The 19,417-nt window shown below is 45.6% G+C and overlaps 1 protein-coding gene across 6 annotated transcripts in view; it reads left to right on the top strand.

The window, feature by feature from the left end:
- Nucleotides 1-19,417, top strand: part of nek10 (NIMA-related kinase 10) — a 436,136-nt gene that overhangs the window by 50,785 nt on the left and 365,934 nt on the right. For all 6 annotated transcript variants that reach the window (XM_070880873.1, XM_070880874.1, XM_070880876.1 and 3 more), the window contains exon 3: nucleotides 2,400-2,460. In XM_070880873.1, coding sequence (XP_070736974.1) covers nucleotides 2,400-2,460 — 61 coding nt within the window. The remainder of the gene's footprint in view (nucleotides 1-2,399; nucleotides 2,461-19,417) is intronic.

Consider the following 19,417-nt stretch of genomic DNA (forward strand, 5'->3'; position numbering starts at 1 on the left):
CTGACAGCAACTTCTGGAGTACACACCTGCGCAGTTAAACGCAGAAATCTAGAAGTTGCTGTCAGAGATACCCTGTTCTTCCACAGGGTGCGCTGTTTCAGCCCTCGCCGATAGACTGCATTGAAATGACTGCAATGGCATGAAATGGATAAAGGCCTAGTTCTGTCAAGCCCATGTGGTGGCTGATGTGCAATGGTCACCACACGTTAAAAAAATCCACGCACAGGCATCTTCCACCCCTTCATTTGGAGAACAGGACTGGAACATCGGGTCCTTCATTGAAACATCTGTGAACTGATGTGGAAGCAAGTCATCCTCGTTCGAGGGACCGCCTATGATGATGATGATGAACTTGCTGAACTTGGCCACTATTTCCACAGTACAAACAGCTGCACAAGTTAGGTCTGGTGCATTCAGGAGTGTCATGTATCCTACATGGTTACTGCTTGTACTATTACAAGGTGTGCCGCCAGCGGGCACCACAGTGGGAGACTTGCAAGTTACCTGTACAGGTGTGCCTGGCCTAGTATAAAAGGCAAGCCACCATGTGTGATCCTCACTCTGGAATTATCAATAAAGGACTAAGGTCATTACAATTCAAGTACAACACATTACCTCGTGGAGTCATTATCAGATCATCTAAAGACATAACAAGGAGTAAGTGAGTTTTTAATGGCATGATAAGTGATAATTACTGCTGAACAACTTCTCTGGCCCAGAAAAAATAATTTTCCATGTAAGGAGTCTCATTCCCTCAGAAGAAAATTAATGTTGGAGATTTAAAAAAAATTAAAATTATGGCTCTGAATTGGAGGTCGGAGGCTTTCCGCGGGAAAATGCCTCCGATCCACAAATAAAATGCCTGTGTACCTGGTGGTCCAGGAGGTACGAAGATTCTCGGCCCTGGGCCTCTCCGGGTACCTGCGGGTAGGGGTGCACACGGTTCGCAAGCGCCTCTGGGCTTACGTGGGCCAGCCCAACCCATAGAAGAAGGGAATCCCCATAAGTATAAATGGGAATATCCCAATAAATACATCTACACATCAAATTTTTAAAAAATTACATATTTAAAATGAATTAAAATGCCATTTAATTAAATATTTAAAACGTAAAAATTTAACTTTTTGAAAAATAAACTTAAATATTTTAAAGGGGCTAAAATAAACTTACCTTATTGTTTTCTTCGTGTATAATTTTTTAAAACTTTTACTCAAGGTTTACTTTTACAAAACGTAAGAAAATTCACTGGCATTCGCTGGGCAGAAGTTGGGGAAATAGCCCAACTCTCCGTCTGTGGATGCCCTTTTCCCGGGGATGCGTTGGATCTATTAAAAAAAAATTGAGTGCAAATACCCAAAGCTTGCAAGGCCCATACGGGCGCATACACACCCATAGGGGCTGCAAGTTATGGGCCATTGTGTCACAGTGAGGATACTTCAGTCTGATTGGTTTAAGAGCCTCACTGTTGCTTGACCTCTTCACAGATGCCTGTGAAAACCTCGTGGGCAGCCGCCCGTGAGATGAACGGCAATCGCCGTTCCTTCGGCTATTGTATACAGTAGTTTCTGTAAAATAAGTGGAAAAATGTCGTGTAGGAACAATTGTGATGGAACTAAAGTAACTGCAGAAAAAATATGATTCAAAATATATACATCAGGTATCATATCTTCCTACATTACAACAGTAACTGCATTTCAAAAGTATTTCATCATACGCAAAGTGATTTGGGACATCCTGAGGTTGTGTAAGATGCTATATTGTGTAAGATGATAAATTAACGGTACAGGCAACTCTCAATTATCTGCACACGGCTGAAACGGAAAACTGTTGTAACGGCATTTAAAATTCCGTGTGTGTGCCGTCACTTTGAAACTCTGATGTTCCTTTCAAATGTTGCCTGTTGAGCCTTGCTTTTAAGCGCCCTGCCTTGCCTCAGCTCTCGCTGCTGCTAACACACAGGTCCACTGCCTCTGTTGCGCCTGCACTTGCCGCGGTGCTTTTAAGCGATCTGCCTTGTCTCAGCTCCCGCTGCTGCTCGCACACAGGTCCACTGCCTCTTATAATTCATTAAAATGCCATGAACAGTTACAGGAAGTAATCAATAAGCCTAATGGTCTTTAGATCTAGAGGACTAGAATTCAAGGATTAGAAGATACGCTACAGCTATTGGTTAGAGCACACCTGCAGTATTGTAAGCATTAGCTGTAATGTGAACTCGCTCTAACAGAGAAATTGTTTACCCGGCACAGCCCAATCCCTGAGGGACCCGGATAATCGAGAGTTGCCTGTACTATATTTGAAAGCTACAGTAGCCATTAATGTGGTTAAAAACGCTTGCTGAATTCTAATTCATTTTAAAATTATGTTTTAATATATCTCAAGTTATTTTCCCATTTTAGAGAACATTCAGACCTCAAACGGCTACTCAATCTCTTGAATGTACCAGCAAGTAAGCAACAGGTATGTTTACCAGTAGCATAGTTAGAAATAGGAATGCTGCAGATCACGTGTGGGATTTATTTTACTTCCAATGAGAGAATATTCTCTACTCGGGTGGAAAAAAGGTCATTTGTAACAATGAACCATGTATGTTCTGGTAATGTATTACAGGTACAATGTCCCAAATCCGGAATTCCGAAAACCGAAATTGTCTGTAAACCAGACATTTTTTTAGAAAAGCGAATTGCAGATGGAGTCGTATGACGTGCGATCAGTCCGAGCCTTGCCGAATGACCCTTGACTTCGACACACGTGTGACCCGACCTAACTCGCATGCTCCCCTCGACCCGTCTCACGTGCTGTTTTAATGTCTGACCTGAAAACCGGAAAAATACAAAAGTCGGCCCCGAGGTTGCCTCATTTGGGATGTCAGATTTTCTTCTCTGAAATCCGGAAAAATACGAAAACCGACCTGGCCTCGACCTCCGAGTTTGTCGGATTCGGGACGTCGGATTTTCTTCTCCGAAATCTGAAAAAACCTGAAAGCTGACACGGCCTCAGGCCTGAGGTTGCTGGATTCGGGACGTTGTACCTGTATTAGCAAAATACTGTATTTCAATTTGTTTCCTGTTGCACTCTTTTTAGCCTAGAAATTATTGTTGGCAAATATTAGACAAAATCTTAGTGTGTTTGTATATTTCTTCTGCTGTTTTAATGCAGATTATTTATTTTTCTTGGGTTAACACTGCTGTTAAAATAGTAAACAATTGTTGTATGAATATATTAAGCACTTGGGTACTAATATTGCCAGTAACACTTTCTGGGGCTTGGTCTCGAACATGATCACTATAATATAGTCTAAAAGTAGCTCTTCATTACAGTAAGTGCAACAAACCCTTACACTATTCATCAGAAAATGGTTGTCTGCATTACCATGACCTTGTCATTTGTTGCCCTGAATATTTGGAGCTAGAATCTGATGTGCGACTTTGGATCCATAAAAGAAGATTTGATCCATTCCAGTTCACAACATGAGATTTGCTGGGTTTGAGAGAGAGAATGTTTTTCATCATATATCATTTTTCTGCTCTGCATTAGTATGTAGCTCTTCAAAATTAGGTTCGATGAAAACTAATAGTGGATCAGTGAATTTACTGAGCAATATTATAATTTTGTCAGAAAATAATCTTAAATGATAGCCTTGCCTGTCAAGGAGTGCTGATGGTGTCAAGATTGAGGTGTATCAAGATAGAAACAGTAATTTCTGGTCATATAGCACTTTGAGACATCCTGAGAACATGAACTGTGTGTGTCTTGGATTTTGGTATTTTTTGACTATTTTCCCACAGAAAGGATTTGGAAAAGAGTTACATTTGAATGTTGGGGTTTTAAAGCAAAGTATATTCATACAGAGACAAAAGATGGTTAAAATGCTAATGCGATAGGCTTTGAAGTTGTTGAATGGAAACAATAAGCAATTAATTAGTCTGTCTTGGTAATCAATAAATATCTCACACCCATTTTATTGAAAGCTCCCTGGTACTTGGCGCACAGCAAGGGTTGTTTGGCAAAGGCCCTCCCTCTGGATATGAACAGAGGGCGATAAAAATGAAGACGGAAACACTTACTGACATGTTAGTAAACAGAAAGCTGAGAGGCTGAACTTTTGTCAGACTTAGAAGGTTAGCATGCAGGTGCATAGCTAGATGCTATTTTGTTTAAATCAGACAAAATCACCTACTGATGTGGAGAAGTGTAACATGTTTGTTACTTTGTATTATTATGTAAAGATAAGTTTTACTGATTGAACTAAGTGAGTCTGACCATAAATGTTGCTCTATATGTTCATTTGTTGTGAAATAAAGCAGCTTTGTCTCTCAAAATGTTTTCTCAGTCCACCTCCAAAGACATTGTAGAGATGCACGTTGGGGCATGTGAAAGGCACAAATATTCAGTCGAGATCACAAGGGTGTAGTATTGTTATACTCTGGATGACAATGTTGTATGATTAGATATTGGACAGCATAGGCACACCCCTAAATGTAAGATGCTAAGACTGCTTACAGAAATTACTAGCACCACTGAATATTGAGGACATGATCCCAAATTTGCAACAGTGCTACATAAATGCAGGTTACTTTGTTCATTCTTTACCTGGTTTTGATGGGCAGTCCTCCATTTTTTTCCACCTGCCAATAACTTTTTTATATTATTGGTTGGCATTTAAATTTCACTTTAAAAGTGATGGTGGGTATTATTTTGCAGGTTCTGATCTCTTGTAAAATTGAGACGAGGAAGAGAATGGATAGCCCTAGCAAGTGCAGGTGAAATTACCCTTCATGTGTTTGGCCCACCTTCATTAGCTGGAACCTGTATTAAGAGACCTCTCCCCATGCACCTCAATCCACTTTCCAACTTGTGTTTCTTTTATATCTTTGTACAAATATCAACTTGGTTCAGATAGCAGCACTCTTGTCTGAGTTATTAGGTTGTGGGTTCAAGCCCTATTTCAGAACTTGACAGCATGTAATCTAGGCTGCACAGGTGCAGGAATTGGTCATTGGTAGAGGTGTTATTTTCTAGATGAAACATTAAACTGAAGTGTCATTCTCCCTGTTCAACTGGATATAAAAGACTCCATGGCCAACATTCTTTGCTAAACCAACAACAACACAACCAGATTAACTCGTCATTTATCTCAATGGAAGCAAAGTTTTGCTTGGCAAGGTTTTAGACAATATGAAGATTATTTTTGTGCATTAGATGTATAAGGCTCTTAATTACAAGATTCTTTGATAAAATCCTGCCTGGTGACTCTGTGAATTGCTCATAATGAAGCTAGTTCCTCTATTTCATGGTTGACCTTATCATCTGTTTGTTGCTGTCTTTCTTCTCTTGCCTGCTCAGTGGTTAGGTGCTTTCACAGATCATTTTTTGCTGGACAGCAGGCAACAATAATCCTGAAGGCCTTGGCTGGGTTGCATTGCTGCATGCCCCTTGATCTGTCCAACCAATTGAATCACTGCTTGAGGATAGCAAAGATGGCACCAGGATGTAGCATTAGAAAGGAGAAACATGGTGTGCAAAAGAGTGATAGATACAGATAGCACTAGAGTAAGAGTACAGTATTAGGTAGGGTCAGACTAAGAGAAAATACAAGAAGGTCTAAGATAGGTTTACAATGCATGTATGTAAATGCATGAAGCATAAATAAGGTTGGTGAGCTTCAGGTGTAAATAGCCACATGGGACTATGATGTTGTGGCGATAACGGAGATCTGGCTCAAAAAAGGGCAGAATTGGCTATTAAATATTCCTGGATAGAAGGTGTTCAGAAAGGGAAGGACAGAAAGGAGGTGGGGTGGCAGTATTGATTAAGGAGAATATTACAATGCTGGAGAGAGGATGTCCTGGAGGGGTGAAGGACAGAATTTATTTGGTTAGAATTATGAAACAATAGAGGTGGTATTACACTACTAGGTGTATTCTATAGGCCACCTACTAGTGGGAAGAATATAGTAGAGCAAATTTGCAGGGAAATTACAGAGAGGTGCAAGAACTATGGGGGCCGAAATTATCAGTTTCTGTAAGAGCCGTGGCCATCTCAAAGAGGCGTCCACGGGTCGATAATGACTCGCTACTCGGCCATTTTGAAAATTGCTCTCTTTTTTTTGGAGCGGTGAACGGGACCACCCCAGCCATCTTCCCGCCCCGTTGGGCACATGCTTACCGATCAGTAGCGACATCCTTTCTGCCCCGTGTGGGAACTTGTCCGCAGGAGCAGATCGGCCACCGCTCGGTGTCCCCGACAGCTTTCCCCGGCGGGAAGCTTCTTGTGGCTGGGCGGCTCGTCCGCTCTTAAAGCGAAGGGCACATTGCAGCAGTCGCCATTTTATTTTAATTGTCAGCTGACTGCCACGATGGCCCGACAATGGTAGCCACAGGTTCTGCCGGGCCACCAACAGGCAGCCTCAGTGTACAAAGCTGCTGGCTTGGCCGAAACCCTCCCTGATGGCCCAGTGGTTTCCACTAAAGTGGCTGCAGAATTCCCAGTGGCCCTCCCCTTTAGTGGAAGGACGTTGTGATGCATCAGTACCTCCGCCCCGATGACAACACCACATCCGCCCTGCTTCAAAAAATAAAATATATTGGGGCAGAGAAAAAAAAACAGTAAATGTGCCCCGTTTGGGGCAGAAGGCAATTTCGGCCCCATAGAGTAGTGATAATGGGGGACTTCAATTATCCTAATATGGACTGGGATATTCATAGTGTAAAGGGCAGAGAGCAGGAAGAATTTCTAAAGTGCGTTCAGGAGAACTTTCTTGATCAGTAAGTTTCTGGGCCAACAAGGATGGAGGCCTTGCTGGATCTGGCTCTGGTGAATGAGGTGGGTCATGTGGATCAAGTTTCAGTTGGGGAACATTTAGGGAACAGTGATCATGGTATCATAAGGTTTAGGTTAGCTAAGGAAAAGGACAAAGAGCAATCTAGAGTCAAAATACTTAACTGGAAGAAGGCCAATTTCAGTGGGTTGAAAACAGAGCTGGCCCGGGTAAATTGGAATCAAAGATTGGCAGGCAAAACTGTAATCGAACAATGGGCTGCCTTTAAAGAGGAGATGGTTCAGGTACAGTCGAGGTACATTCTCACAAGGGGGAAAGGTAGACCAACCAAAGCCAGAGCTCCCTGGATCACAAAAGAGATAGAGAGTAAGATGAAGCAGAAAAAGGACGTATGACAGATATCAGGTTAAGAATACAAGTGAGAACTAGGCTGAATACAGAAAGTTCAGAGGGGAAGTGAAAAAGGAAATAAAGGGGCAAAGAGAAAGTATGAGAATAGATTGGCAGCTAACAAAAAAGGAATCCAAAAGTCTTCTATAGGCATATAAATAATACACGGGTAGGAAGAAGAGGGGTGGGGCCGATTAGGGAACAAAAAGGAGACCTACACATGGAGGCGGAGGACATGGCTGAGGTACTAAATGAGTACTTTGCATCTGTCTATACCAAGGAAGAAGATGCTGCATAAGTCATAGTGAAAGAGGAGGTAGTTGAGATATTGGATGGGTTCAAAATTGATAGAGGAGGTACTAGAAAGGCTGGCTGTACTTAAAGTAGATAAGCCACCCAGACCAGATGGAATGCTTCCTAGAATGCTGAGGGAGGGAAAGGTAGAAATTGCAGAGGTACTGGCCATAATCTTCCAATCCTCCTTCGATACAGGGGTGGTGCCAGAGGACTGGAGAATTGCAAATGTTGCACCCTTGTTCAAAAAAAGGTAACGATAAACCCAGCAACCACAGGCCAGTCAGCTTAACCTCCGTGGTGGGGAACCTTTTAGAAAAGATAATCTGTGATAAAATGAACAGTTACTTGGATTAATTAAGGGAAGCCAGCACGTATTTGTTCAGGGAAAATCGTGTTTAACCAACTTGATTGAATTTTTGATGAGATAACAGAGAGGGTTAATGAGGACAATGTGGTTGGTGTGGTGTACATGGACTTCCAAAAGGAATTTGATAAAGTGCCACATAGGCTTGCCAGCAAAGTTGAAGCGTATGCAATAAAAGGGTCAGAGGCAGCATGGATACAAAATTGGCTGAGTGACATGAAACAGAGAGTAGTGATGAACGGATGTTTTTTGGACTGGAGGAAAGTATACAGTGGTGTTCCACAGGGATTGGTACCAGGACCACTGCATTTCTTGATATATATTAATGATTTGGACTTGGGTGCACAGAGCATAATTTCAAAATTTGCAGATGACAAAATTTGGAAATATAGTGAACAGTGAGGAGGATAGTGATAGACTTTAAGAGAACATAGACAGGCTGGTAGAATAGGCGGACACGTGGCAGATGAAATTTAACACAGAAAATTGCAAAGTGATACATTTTGGTAGGAAGAATGAAGAGAGGCAATATAAACTGAAAGTTCAATTCTAATGGAGGTGCAAGAACAGAAGAGACCTGGCGGTATAGGTGTTCAAATCGTTAAAGTGACAGGACAGGTTGAGAAAGCGGTTTAAAAAGCATACGAGATCCTGGGTTTTTTAAACGAAGGCATAGTGGGAAAAATTCGGGTCATTTGCACCTCCCGTTATTGTCGTGGTGCTAATGAAGTGCAAACGACTTTTTGCCCGGACACGACGCTGCTAATGACTCCCACTAAATTCTGCGGGAGTTTAGCGGAGACGGTAACCAATAACGCCCAGCTCTGCTGCGCCAGCGATGATGTAATCACAGTGCGCAGCGACCCATTTTGCCTCAACCCAAAAATTCGGGAGTGCCCCATAAACTCTGCCGAGCAATGCCAGTGATAGCTTCAGGGAACATGTATCGGGGTGTAGGCTGCTCGCGGAGCGCTATTTAAAGGGGAGGTGGCGTTTGGGGAAAAAAAAGTTCGGCTGACTTACAGAACGTTGAATTGTGGATCGTGGGTTCCGTGTCGCGATCTTGCAGCCTGGCACTCCGCTTGACTGCCGGGCTGATGCCATGGCACCCCGTTTCCTGGTGGCCCAGATAGGGACCGGCAGAGTAGGCAGCTTGGCCCTTTTCTTTACTGAAGGTGAGGGCCCTGTCTACGCGGTAGTGCTATCCATCCCACTGCGTAGCACTGCGCCCCTTTCGGATTTCTTCCGCCCCACAGAGAAAGTGGGGCACATTATTTTGCACTCCACATGCTCTTGGGGGCGATTATTTGAATTTAGGTCACGGGGCGGGACTTCCCCGCCTGGTGCAGGATATCCCGCCTCGCAGCTGTTACCACCCCCAAACGGGACGCTACAAAATTTTCTCCCCATAGAATACAAAAGCAAGGATGTTATAATGAACCTTTACAAAACATTGGTTTGGCCACAACTGGAGTATTGTATCCAATTCTGGGTACCACACTTTAGGAAGGATGTGAAGGCATTAGCGAGGGTGGAGAAAAGATTTATAAGAATAGTTCCAGGGATGAGGGATTTCAGTTACGCGGATAGACTGGAGAAACTGGGGTTGTTTTCCTTAGAGCAGAGATGATTGAGAGAAGATTTGATACAGGTGTTCAAAATTATGAGGGGTCTCGACGAGTAGATAGAGAGAAACTGTTCCTATTGGCGGCAGGGTCGAGAACCAGAGGACACAGATTTCAGGTGATTGGCAGAAGGTCCAGAGGCGACATAAGGAAAATATTTTTTACGCAGTGAGTGGCTATGATCTGCTGAAAGGGTGGTAGAGGCAGATTCAGTTGTGGCTTTCAAAAGGGAATTAGATAAGTACCTGAAAGAAAAGAAATTGCAGGTCCATGGGCGGTGGAGTGGGACTAGCTGAAGTGCACTTGCAGCGAGCCGAATGGCCTCCTTCTGTGCTCGAATCATAGAATGATTACAGTTATATATGCGGACTTGTATTTACTCTGTATAGCCACCAAAAAGCTCATTCACCGGAGTCCCAAGGGATCCCATTGGTATTTAAGAAGGCTTCACAGATTGGAGAGGCAATCTGGAGACCTGCAATAAAAGACTAAGGTCACACTTTACTTCGAGCTCACAGTGTTCAGTCTGACTCTTTCTCCATACCCAATAACTGGCGACGAGATACAGATAGTGAACCCAAAGATGCAGAGAACAGTGGGCATCCTGGAGAAATTTTCGGAGGGAGATGATTGGGAAACTTTTGTGGAGCGACTCGACCAATACTTCGTGGCCAACGAGCTGGATGGGGAAGAGAACGCTGCCAAACGTAGAGCGATCCTCCTCACCGTCTGTGGGGCACCAACGTATGGCCTCATGAAGAATCTGCTCACTCCAGCGAAACCCACGGAGAAATCGTACGACGATTTGTGCACACTGGTCCGAGAGCATTTGAACCCGAAGGAAAACGTTCTGATGGCGAGGTACCGGTTCTACACCTACAAAAGGTCTGAAGACCAGGAAGTGGCGAGTTATGTCGCCGAGCTGAGATGCCTTGCAGGACATTTGGAGCACATGCTCTGAGACTTTTTTGTACTTGGCATTGGCCATGAAACCATACTTCGCAAGCTTTTGACTGTAGAGACCCCAACCTTGAGTAAGGCCATAGCGATAGCCTAGGCGTTCATTGCCACCAGTGACAATAATAAGCAAATCTCTCAGTGCTGCAACAAGTACTGTGAACAAAGTGATGTTGTTTTCAAATCGTAACGTACAGGGCAGGTCACACATACCTGCAGCTACACGTCCGCAGATGTCTCAGAGTCCACCATCAAGGGTGATGAATGCAAGACCATTAACACCTTGTTGGCGCTGCGGGGTTGATCATCGTTTCCATTCATGCCGATTCAAAGGATATGTTTGCAAGGGCTGTGGAACAATGGGACACCTCCAACGAGTGTGCAGGCGAGCTGCTAAGCCTGTTAAACCTGCAAACCACCACGTTGCAGAGGAGGACAGATCCACGGAGGATCACCACGAACCAGAGCCTCAGACCGAGGAGGCAGAGGTACATGGGTGCACACATTCACCACAAATTGTCCCCCGATAATGCTGAATGTTGAACTAAATGGACCCCCGGTGTCAATGGAGCTGGATACGGGCGCGAGCCCGTATAACATGGGCAAAAAGACTTTGGAAAGGTTGTGGTGCAGCAAGGCCTCAACGCCAGTTTTAACTCCAGTTCGCACGAGACTAAGAACTTACACTAAAGAACTGATTTCTGTAATCAGCAGTGCTACCGTAAAGGTCTCCTATGATGGAACGGGTGCACAAGCTACCACTCTGGGTGGTACCGGGTGATGTTCCCACGTTGCTCGGCAGGAGCTGGATGGGAAAGATACGCTGGAACTGGGACGACGTCCGAGCGCTATTGCCTGCTGACAACACTTCATGTGCCCAGGTCTTAAACAAATTTCCTTCACTGTTCGAACCAGGCATCGGGAAATTCCAAGGAGCAAAAGTGCAGATCCACTTAATTTCGGGGGCGCGACCCATCCATCACAAGGCGAGAGCAGTACCGTACATGATGAGAGAAAGGGTAGAGATCGAGCTAGACCGGCTGCAACGAGAGGGCATCATTTCACCGATCGAGTTCAGCGAGTGGGCCAGTCCTATTGTCCCAGTCCTCAAAGGAGACGACACCATCAGAATCTGTGGCGATTACAAAGTAACTATCAATCGTTTCTCTCAGCAGGACCAATACCCACTACCAAAAGCCAACGACCTCTTTGCAACGTTGGCGGAAGGAAAGACGTTCACAAAGCTGGATCTGACTTCAGCCTACATGACGCAGGAACTGGAGGAATCATCGAAGGCCCTCACCTGCATCAACACGCACAAAGGTCTTTTTGTTTATAACAGATGCCCGTTTGGAATCCGATCAGCGGCGGCGATATTTCAGAGAAACATGGAAAGCTTACTGAAGTCGGACCTGCACACCGTGGTCTTCCAGGACGACATCTTGGTCACAAGTCGGAATACAGTCGAGCACCTGCAGAACCTGGAATAGGTTCTTAGTCGACTCAACCGTGTGGGGCTCAGATTAAAACGCTCGAAGTGCGTTTTCCTGGCGCCTGAAGTGGAGTTCATGGGAAGGAAGATTGCGGTGGACAGCATCAGACCCACCTACACCAAGACGGTGGCAATCGAGAACGCACCGAGGCCACAGAACGTGATGGAGCTGCGGTCGTTTCTGGGATTCTTGAACAACTTTGTTAACTTCTTACCGGGTCTCAGCACCCTGCTAGAACCACTACATGTATTACTACGAAAAGGAAGCGAATGGATTTGGGGCAAAAGCCAAGAAATAGCCTTTGTAAAAGTGAGAAAATTGTTATGCTCAAACAAATCGCTTGTGTTGTATGATCCATGTAAGCATTTGGTACGAGCATGTGATGCGTCGTCATATGGCGTCGGCTGTATATTGCAACAAGCTAAACTGCAACCGGTTGCTTATGCATCCTGGAGTCTGTCTAAGGCCGAGAGCGCCTACAGCATGATTGAAAAAGAAGCATTAGCGTGTGTCCATGGCGTAAAGAAAATGCATCAATACCTGTTTGGGCTAAAATTCGACTTGGAAACTGACCATAAGCTACTTGTACCCCTGTTTTCCGAGAGTAAAGGGATAAGTACCAACGCATCGGCCCGCATCCAGAGATGGGCACTCACGTTGTCCGCATATAACTATGCCATCTGCCACAGGCCACGCACAGAAAACTGTGCCGATGCTCTCAGTAGGCTGCCATTGCCCACCACGGGGGTGGAAATGGCACAGCCCGCAGATCTAGCCATAGTTATGGAAGCATTTGAGAGTGAGCAATCACCCGTTACTGCCCGGCAGATCAAAACCATGGACAAGCCAGGACCCCTTATTATCTCTAGTCAAAACCTGTGTGCTTCACGAGAGCTGGTCCAGTGTCCCAGTGGAAATGCAGGATGAGATAAAGCCGTTCCAGCGGCGTAAAGATGAAAGATGAAATGTCTATACAGGCAGACTGCCTTCTGTGGGGCAATCGAGTAGTGGTCCCCAAGAAGGGCAGAGACACCCTCATCAATGACCTCCACAGTAGCCACCCAGGCATCGTAACGATGAAAGCGATAGCCAGATCCCACGTGTGGTGGCCCGGTATCGATGCGAACTTAGAGTGGTGCGTTCACAGATGTAGTACATCTTGCAGTTAAGCAATGTACCCAGGGATGTGCCGCTAAGTTTATGGTCTTGGCCCTCCAAATCGTGGTCTCGGGTACACGTCGACTATGCAGGCCCGTTCTTGGGTAAAATGTTCCTTGTGGTTGTAGACGCGTACTCCAAGTGGATTGAATGTGAGATAATGTCGGCTAGCACGCCCGCTGCCACCACTGAAAGCCTACGGGCCATGCTTACCCGATGTCCTGGTGACCGACAACGGGCCATGTTTTACCAGTGCTGAGTTCAAAGAATTCATGACCCGTAAGGGGATCAAACATGTCAAATCTGCCCCATTTAAAACAGCGTCCAATGGTCAGGCAGAGAGAGCAGTGCAAACCATCAAGCAAGGCTTGAAGAGGTTAACTGAAGGCTCACTGCAGACTCGCCTATCCAGAGTCCTGCTTAGCTACCGCACGAGACCCCACTCACGCATTGGGATCTCACCTGCTGAACTGCTCATGAAAAGAGCACATAAGACAAGGCTCTTCATGAACAGGTAGAGAGCAGGCGGCTTCATCAATGTTCATACCATGATTGCGCGAGATTGAAGTCAATGATCCTGTATTTGTACTAAATTATGGACAAGGTCCCAAGTGGCTTCCCGGCACTGTCGTGGCCAAAGAAGGGAGCAGGGTGTTTCGGGTCAAACTTTCAAATGGACTCATTCACCGGAAACACTTGGACCAAATCAAACTCAGATTCACGGACTATCCTGAGCAACCCACCTTGGACCCTACCTTTTTTGATCCACCAACATACACACCAGTGACACTGACACCACGGTTGACCACGAAGCAGAACCCATCATCCACAGCAGCTCTGCAGGGCCCAACACACCAGGCAGCCCAGCAAAGCCAGCTGCACAGCAGCCCATCGAGGGCCCAAAAAATGATTTAACAACACCAGCTTTCATACTGAGGCGATCAACCAGGGCAAGAAGGGCCCCAGATCGACTCACATTGTAAATAGTTACACTATTGACTTTGGGAGGGAATGTTATATATGTGGACTTGTATTTACTCTGTACAGCCACCAGAGGGCTCATCCCCTGGAGTCCCAAGGGATCCCATAATCCCTTGGGAGCACAGGTATTTCAGAAGGCATCACAGGTTGGGGAGGCACTCTGGAGACCTGCAATAAAAGACTAAGGTCACACTTTACTTTGAGCTCAGTGTTCAGTCTGACTCTTTCTCCATACCCAACAGTTACATGTTCCACTATGACCTAGGTTGAAGCGGGGACTACATTGTACCTCTACTCAGGTCTTGTACTTGAGGGATACAATAGTGTTATGAGCTGCAATTTGCTGGCCTTATACCTGATCTCCTTGCAATCTTGTTAGCTTTTCAAAAAATACTGCTACTGTTGACTGCCATAGGATGTGAGCTGCCAGGTTAATGAGCTTTGATGTGTACAATTCACAGACTACTTAGATCATCATATCATAGCCAGTCCCTCAAAATCAAGGAAGACTTGCTTCCACTCTCAAAGTGAGTTCTTAGGTGACTGATCAGTCCAATACGGGAATTATAGTCTCTGTCACAGGTGCGACAGACAGTCGTTGAAGGAAAGGATGGGTGGGACTGGTTTGCCGCACGTTCCTTCCGCTGCCTGCGCTTGTTTTCTGCATGCTCTCGGCAACGAGACTCGAGTTGCTCAGTGCCCTCCCAGATGCACGTCTTCCACTTAGTACGGTCTTTGGCTAAGGACTCCCAGGTGTCGGTGGGGATAAGCTATTCATGGTGCGTAACTGTTTCTGTTCAAGAATTAAGTTACATTGGGGGGTAGAGATGTATTGTAATGACTCAAGAGTTTGGTTACTGTAAACTCACTCAGGTGCAACCTGATCCATCTTTATTCCAGCCCAAGAGTGCCTGCGTGACAAAGACACCCAGCTTATATACAGGTGACCAAGCACACATGCGTACAGCCCGATGAGCTCCGACCGCAGCGCCCTCTGGTGTCTGGTGACCCCCAAGCATTAATACATAACAACATCCCCCTTTTAAAATCTTAACAACAGTCTTTTTACAAATTAAGATGGTGTGGGGCTTTCCTCTCATGAGTTGATTGTCTCAGTTCAACTTTGGCTCTGGGTGAGCGTTCTGAGTCCGTTGACACTGAGGGCTGAGTAGCCGATCTAATAGGAGTGGTCATGACCACATCAGAGACTGAAGGTTCAGAGTCAGTAATTTCAGCAGAGTCCTCTGATGAGTGAACAATGGTTGGTTGGTCACTGACTGCATCTTCCTCACTCGGTTCCAGTTCATCCGTGTGCCGCAGTTTAACCTGATCAAGATGTTTCCTGCATGTTTGCCCATTCTTGAGCACGACAATAAACACTCTGTTACCCTCCTTGGCTGTAACAGTGCCGACGATCCACTTTGAACCTTGACCATAGTTCAGTCCATAAATCGGATCGTTGACCGAGATATCATGTGACACGGCAACACGATCATGACACCATTGCTGACTTTGACATCTGTTTTCAACATGATCATTCAAATCAGGATGAACAAGAGAAAGCCTGGTCTTGAGAGATTTCTCTTCATCAGTAGTTCAGCAGGAGGAACCCCAGTAAGAGTATGAGGTCTTCACCTCTAACTGAGCAATATACATGGCAACCCTCTCTGCAGTGAGCCCTGAGTTACACGTTTCATACTTTGCTTGATCATTTGAATGGCACGCTCTGCTTGACCTTTAGAAGCAGGCTTGAATGGAGCTGATCTCTCATGTCTGATGCCATTGAGTTTCATGAACTCCTGGAACTCAAGACTTATGAAGCAAGATCCGTTGTCGCTCACAACAATGTCAGGCAAACCATGAGTAGCAAACATGATATGAAGGCTCTCAATGGTAGCTGTAGACATGCTGGATGACATTATAACACACTCTATCCACTTAGAATATGCATCTACTGTGACAAAAAACATCTTTCCTAGGAACTGGCCCGCAAAATCAATGTGGATCCTCTACCATGGTTTGGATGGCCACGACCAAAGACTCAGTGGAGATTCCGCTGGTACTTTACTTAGCTGCATGCCAGTATTGCACTGATGCACGCATGATTCCAGATCAGAGTCGATTCCAGATCGGAGTCAATTCCAGGCCACCATACATGAGACCTAGCAATGGACTTCATCATGACAATACCAGGATGCATGCTATGAAGCTCACGTACAAATTTTTCTCTACCTTTCTTGGGCATGATTACACGATTACCCCACAGTAAAAAGTCTGATTGAATGGACAGCTCATCCTTGCGACGGTTGTAAGGTTTGGTCTCCTCACGTATCTCCATCAGTATGGCAGACCAATCACCACTGAGTACACACTGTTTCACAACTGATAAAATAGGGTCATGGCTGGTCCAGATCCTAACTTGTTGAGCAGTGACAGGGGTTCCTTCACTCTCAAAAGCATCCATTACTAACAGTAGATCTGCAGGTTGAGGCGTCTCCATCTCAGTTGTGGGTAAGGGCAGACGACTCAGTGCATCGGCACAATTCTCAGTACCAGGTCTATGATGGATGACGTAATCATAGGCAGACAAAGTCCACGGCCACCTTTGAATGCAGGACGATGCATTGGAATTAATACCTTTGTTTTCCACCAGCAATGAAATGAGTGGCTTGTGATCCATTTCTAGTTCAAAACGAAGACCAAACAGATACTGGTGCATTTTTTTTTACCCCATACACACAGGCCAAAGCTTCTTTCTCTACCATACTGTAGGCTCTTTCCAGCTTTGACAAACTTCTCGAAGCATACGCAACAGGTTGTAGCTTACCTGACTCATTTGCTTGTTCGAGTACACAGCCAACCCCATATGATGAAGCATCACAGGCCAATACAAGATGCTTACACGGATCATAATGAACAAGTAACTTGTTTGAACATAGTAGATTCTTGGCTTTCTCAAAGGCTCTATCTTGAGACGCACCCCAGACCCAGTTGTTGCCTTTTCTTAGTAACACATGCAGTGGCTCTAGTAAAATGCTCAATCTGGGTAAGAAATTACTGAAGTAGTTGAGTAGCCCAAGGAACGAAAGCAGCTCCGTCACATTCTGAGGCCTGGGTGCATTTTTGAAGGCCTCGGTTTTCGAATCAGTGGGCCTTATGCCATCAGCAGCAATCTTCCTCCCGAGGAATTCGACTTCAGGTGCCATGAATACACACTTTGAGCATTTCAGCCTGAGTCCCACTTTGTCCAGATGCTGTAGGACTTCAAGATTGTTCAGATGTTCAGCAGTGTCGCGACCTGTGACCAGAATGTCATCTTGAAACACGATAGTTCTAGGAACGGACTTCAGTAAACTCCCCATATTCCTCTGAAATAGGGCTGCAGCTGAACGAATTCCAAAAGGACACCTGTTGTAGACAAACAGTCCTGTATGGGTGTTGATGCAGGTGAGTTTCTTCGAAGTGTCAACAAGCTCCTAGGTCATATAGGCCGACGTCAGACCCAGTTTCGTGAACGACTTTCCACCAGCTAGCATGGCGAACAGGTCATCGGCTCTCGGTAACAGATACTGATCCTGTTTCGAAAATCGGTTAATCGTAACCTTGTAGTCTCCACAAATCCTGACAGTGCCATCACTCTTGAACACAGGAACAATGGGACTAGCCCATTCTTTAAACTCGACCGGTGATATGATCCCTTCACGCTGGAGTCTGTCAAGCTCAATTTCAACCTTCTCCCTCATCATGTACGGAAAAGATGGAGCTTTGATAGACAGGCCGTGCATTGGAGTCCAGGTGAATCTGCACCTTGGCTCCCGTAAAATTACCAATGCATGGTTCAAACAAAGAAGGACATTTTTTCAATACTTGAGCACACGAAGTATCATCCACCAAGGACAACAGCTTGACATCATTCTAGTTCAGCTTGATTTTCTCGAGCCAATTCCTGCCGAACAGCGTTGGACCATTACCTAGGATGATCCATAATGGTAGCTCGTAAACCACACCGTCATATAACACCTCGATTGCTGCATTGCCGAGCACCGATATGAGTTCCTTAGAGTAAGTACGCAAGCTGGCATTGACTGGACTCAGCTTCGGTTTCACAGCCTTAGTGTCCCACAGCTTGTCAAATGTCCTTTGGCTCATTATCGACTGGCTCACACCCTTGTCCAACTCCATTGATACAGGCACGCCATTCAGCTTCACATTAATGACTATTGGCTGCCTCTTGCTCAGGAACGAATACAGTCCATTCACTTCCTCCTCGGGTTGCGAATCCGGACCATCACTGAACTGGTCCTCACTGAGCCGCATCACACTTGCTCCGTTAGGACACATCCTGTGAAGATGCCCCACTTTCAAACATCCAGTGCTTGAGTATTGTCTAAACCGACACTGATGAGGCTGATGATTGCCCCCACAATGCCAACAGGGTGAAATCTGGTTTGAACGAGTTTGCGGGCTCTGAGCAGCGGCAGGTTCCGCGTAAGCAGCTCTGCCTGAAAACCATGCCATCTTGTTTACAGTACTTGCCATGGAACTCCGACTCATCGATGATATCGTCGTCATGCATGCCTGGGCAGTCGCGATGGTCTTTTTCAAATCCAGCGCCTCTGAGGAGTGCATCATGGCTGATGCCTATCACGAAGACATCACGCACCATGTCTTCCAGCATGTTCCTGAACTTACACGGCTCAGCAAGATGTCGCAGGTCAGCGACAAATCCCGACACGACCTGGCCCTCAGTAAAAACATGCGTGTAGAAACAGTAGCGTGATATGATGATCCCCTCTTGTGGCTTCAGATGGTTACCCACCAACGTACACAATTCCTTGTACCCTTGTTCCACCGGACATACAGGTTAGAGAAGATTCTTCATGAGGCCGTAAATTTTCGGACCACAAACGGTGAGGAGAACTGCCCTGCGCTTAACTGCGTAGGCCTCTGCCTCCATGCTGTTGGCCACAAAATACTGATCCAGGCGGTTGACAAAATCCACCCAATCCCCGCCCTCCACGAATTTCTCCAGGATTCCAACCATGCCCATTGTGCATGCGAAGGTTCTTAAATTACCTCGTCGCCAATTGTAATGACTCAAGAGTCTGATTACTGTAAACTCACTCAGGTGCAACCTGATCCATCTTTATTCCAGCCCGAGAGTGCCTGCGTGACAAAGACACCCAGCTGACATACAGGTGACCAAGCACACATGCCACATGTGTACAACCCGATGACCTCCAACTGCGGCACCCTCTGGTGTCTGGTGACCCCCAAGCATTAATACATAACATGTATATAAGAACATAAGAAATAGGAGCAGGAGTAGGCCATACGGCCCCTTGAGCCTGCTCCGCCATTTAGTATGATC

This window comes from Pristiophorus japonicus, chromosome 5 (assembly GCF_044704955.1).
Source record: "Pristiophorus japonicus isolate sPriJap1 chromosome 5, sPriJap1.hap1, whole genome shotgun sequence".
NCBI lineage: Eukaryota > Metazoa > Chordata > Chondrichthyes > Pristiophoridae > Pristiophorus > Pristiophorus japonicus.